The following is a 3,166-nucleotide window of genomic DNA, read 5'->3' as shown; positions in this document are numbered from 1 at the left end:
GCCCCCCCCCCCCCCCCTAAATCACTTAACCATGTACTTTATCAGCGAGACAAGAATATATTTTATTAAAATGGCATGTGCTTTTAGACCTCTGGGACCTAAAAATTCGAGTGCTGAATTAGTTGGCTCACTTCTAGAATCAATCGATACGAGATTCAAGACAAGTGGGGGTTGCGCAGATCTGTATAAGAATTTTTTAAAAGTGTATTTTAGTTTAAAATATATTAAAATAATATATTTTTATTTTTATTTTTTTAGAATCAACTTACGAACAATCCAAAAATACAACAACAATTTAACTTAAAACTAAACGAAAATCATTTAAAAAAAAAAAACGGTGGCAAACGATGCTAAGAATTGACTAGCCTAAATCTTGAGTCTAATTCACAGCGTGCTTTCAAAATGGGGACTTTTGAATCAATTAATAAAAAATATATCCAAGAAAAGAAACAAGCAGCCGTGTTTTAGCAGGCACAGCCCATTCCAAGAAGTAAAGATATCTCATTGTTCGAAGGAAAAAGAAAAACAGAACGGAAAAGGAAAGCAACCGGGTGTGGAAAATGCGGGCACCAACGTGGTGCTTAATGCTTTTTTTTTTTTTTTATAAAAAAAGGGTAAAGCACACATCCAAAAATAAGGATTCGAATTTCTAAATTGCAAGAGGGCTTATAAAAGTCAACTAATAGAGAAATTATGGAGAGAAAATGCCAATTAACTCAACTTCTAAGAAAATAAACCAGGGATCAAGAAACTTACTTGATGTAGTACTCAGACACCGAGCCAGAAACAATCCTTCCAAAGAATCCCCAAATACTTGTCAAGGAAATGAAAAGAGAAACGTCAGCATATCCGAGAGCCAAGCCAATCTGTCCCATATTGTTCATCACAGCCAAGCCTGTGCCAACCCCACAAAGGAAAGACAAGAACAGAATCCAAAAATCAACGGTCCACATTGCCTCAAAAAGTGTATGATCCTCTCCAATCACCGGCCTCCTCTTTACCTCCACAGCTGCCTTCTCCTCCTCTAAAGCGTGCGGTTGCTCCACCACTGCTGAAGCAGACTCTTCAGCGGTTTTTTCTTGAATCTCCTCCTGGGTTTTCTTTTCTATCAATAAAGGTTCTTGAATTTGCCTTTCAACATCCGCTTGGTTCTTGAACCGGTTCAAAGTCCAGCTTTTAATAAAAGCATGAACTGGAGCTGCTAATGGAGAAGCTAAAAGAACGAGCAATATAACCGAGAACGCCAATGAAATAGCATGGCTAGGATTTGGAATAAAACCGTAAGCCATTAAATAAACAGCCACAATAACAGCAACAGCGTTGAAGATATTGAAGTATTTGCTTTCTTCTTTTTCTTCCTCTATAGTAGCGGCAGGTGGGTTTTCTCTGAGGAAAACGATGGCGGTGAGACAGACAGCAAAGGGGATGACGGAAAGCATTATGAGAAACTTTGCAGGGTCATCTGCAAATAGAGCTGCACACAGGTCGGTGAATATAGCAGTGCTTAGACCAACATAGCCCTTCAAGATTCCAGAGACAGGGCCACGGTTGCGGCGGAAGTTGCGGAGGCAGGTTACTAAACCCGCCGTGTTCATCCATGTAGTGCTGTTTCCTCCTAGACATAGGAAGATGCACATCTGCATTCCACATTAGAAAAATAATTATTCGGTAAGATCATAACATCATCGAAAACTAATTATGCACCAAATCCCGGCAGAATCCTGAGCTACAGTTAAATCTTAACAACAAACATGGTTACTGAGACTATAAAATTGGTAAGATTTACCTGCCAATAAGGGAGAGGTTGAATTCTCCCACTAACGACAAGCCATTGAGTACCATAACCAATAAGACCTTCAATTGAACCAATAAGAAGAATAACAGGAGTAGGCAAACGATCAGAAGCAAGACCAGCAAGCAAACCGAAGGCCTTGCCAACATCTTTAGCAACAGATAAATTGTTGAGTTCAAGTTGGGTCAAGTTCATTAGAGATTTAAGTGCATCAGAATAGTTTGAGAAGGTGTAGTTGTTGCCTGAAATAGCTTGGACCCAAACGGCAGTCACAAAGCCTAGCCATTTTGTAGCTGAGAAAGAAATTGAAGAGGTTTGATGAAAACCCATCAATCCAATCTAATCTTAACCTGTCTACCAGCCTTAGATACCTCAAAAGAAATTGATTGGCAGAAAGAAAGAAAGAACCTAAAGTGCTTGCTTTGAAGCTCGGGCAGACAGGGGCATGTATTTATAAAGAGGATTTTTTCTTTGACGACCGTAGTTCTTAAAGGACACGGACGGTGGAACTTGTTCTAATACATGTCATATGACATCATGGATGGCTGTCTTGTCCGGTGGGAGTGGGATAATAGTTAAAAGACTTCGTGATTTTTTTTTTGGCCGTGCGTGGGTTTTTAACCGTTAATGTATTCTAATCTTTATTTTTTGTGTTTTTAAATATAGTTTTTTTTTTTTGGGGGGGGGGGGGATTTTACTGGTCTGCGAATCGGGACGGCCATAGGTTGGAGTTTCGCAGGAAAACAGCTTCTTTGATTAGGCACTTGTGCACAACGGTTAGGGCTATGGATTCTTCTGTGAATATTGGTGGATCTTCTTCTTAAGACTGAGAATGTTAGAACAGAGTTAGGATTCTGATTCCCATTTTAATGAGGATTTGTGTTTTAATTTTACTTGGGAATTTGTAGCAGAGGTTTGATAAGGATGGGATAAGTTTTATTTTATCTCTGCAGTGTAATTTAGGGTATCAGATTTAATGAGAATTATGCTTGGATTTTTATTCATTAATTCTCATTTCTGTGGCAGACATGATTGTAGAAGAGCAATTTGATAACTAGAGAACAATTGCAGTTGTGGGGGGTCCGAAGATCTCTAGAGAAAAATTGCAGTTGTAATTCTCTTTTTTATTTCATTCGATCGTGCGTTTTTTACCCTTCAATGGAAGATGATTTCAAGTAACAGAATATTTTTCTTCTAAAACAAGAACAACAGTACTTTGTATGAGAGAGAGAGAGAGAGGAAAATACACTTTTCGGATGGATAAGAAAAGAACAAATTTTTCTGCAATTGCCTAGCAGGTACCAACCCTTCCGACAGCTCCAATTCCCGATAAAAGATGCTATTTAGAAGATTTAAATGGGTAATGTATTTTTT

At 38.6% G+C, this 3,166-nt stretch overlaps 1 protein-coding gene across 1 annotated transcript; it reads right to left on the bottom strand.

Moving 5' to 3' along the window:
- Positions 1-399: 399 nt before the first annotated feature.
- On the bottom strand, positions 400-2,392 carry LOC105117579 (probable transporter mch1). Its single transcript, XM_011015307.1, has 2 exons — positions 1,787-2,392; positions 400-1,637 (listed from the first exon to the last, which is right to left on the bottom strand). The coding sequence occupies exons 1-2, from the start codon at positions 2,120-2,122 to the stop codon at positions 753-755; spliced, it is 1,221 nt and encodes a 406-aa protein (XP_011013609.1). The 5' UTR covers positions 2,123-2,392; the 3' UTR covers positions 400-752.
- Between the last annotated feature and the right edge of the window lie 774 nt (positions 2,393-3,166).

This window comes from Populus euphratica, unplaced genomic scaffold, assembly GCF_000495115.2.
Source record: "Populus euphratica unplaced genomic scaffold, PopEup_1.0 scaffold1426.1, whole genome shotgun sequence".
In the NCBI taxonomy this organism is placed as follows: domain Eukaryota; kingdom Viridiplantae; phylum Streptophyta; class Magnoliopsida; order Malpighiales; family Salicaceae; genus Populus; species Populus euphratica.
The sequence above is the reverse complement of the archived record's forward strand: the minus strand, read 5'-3'. Positions and strand labels throughout refer to the sequence as shown.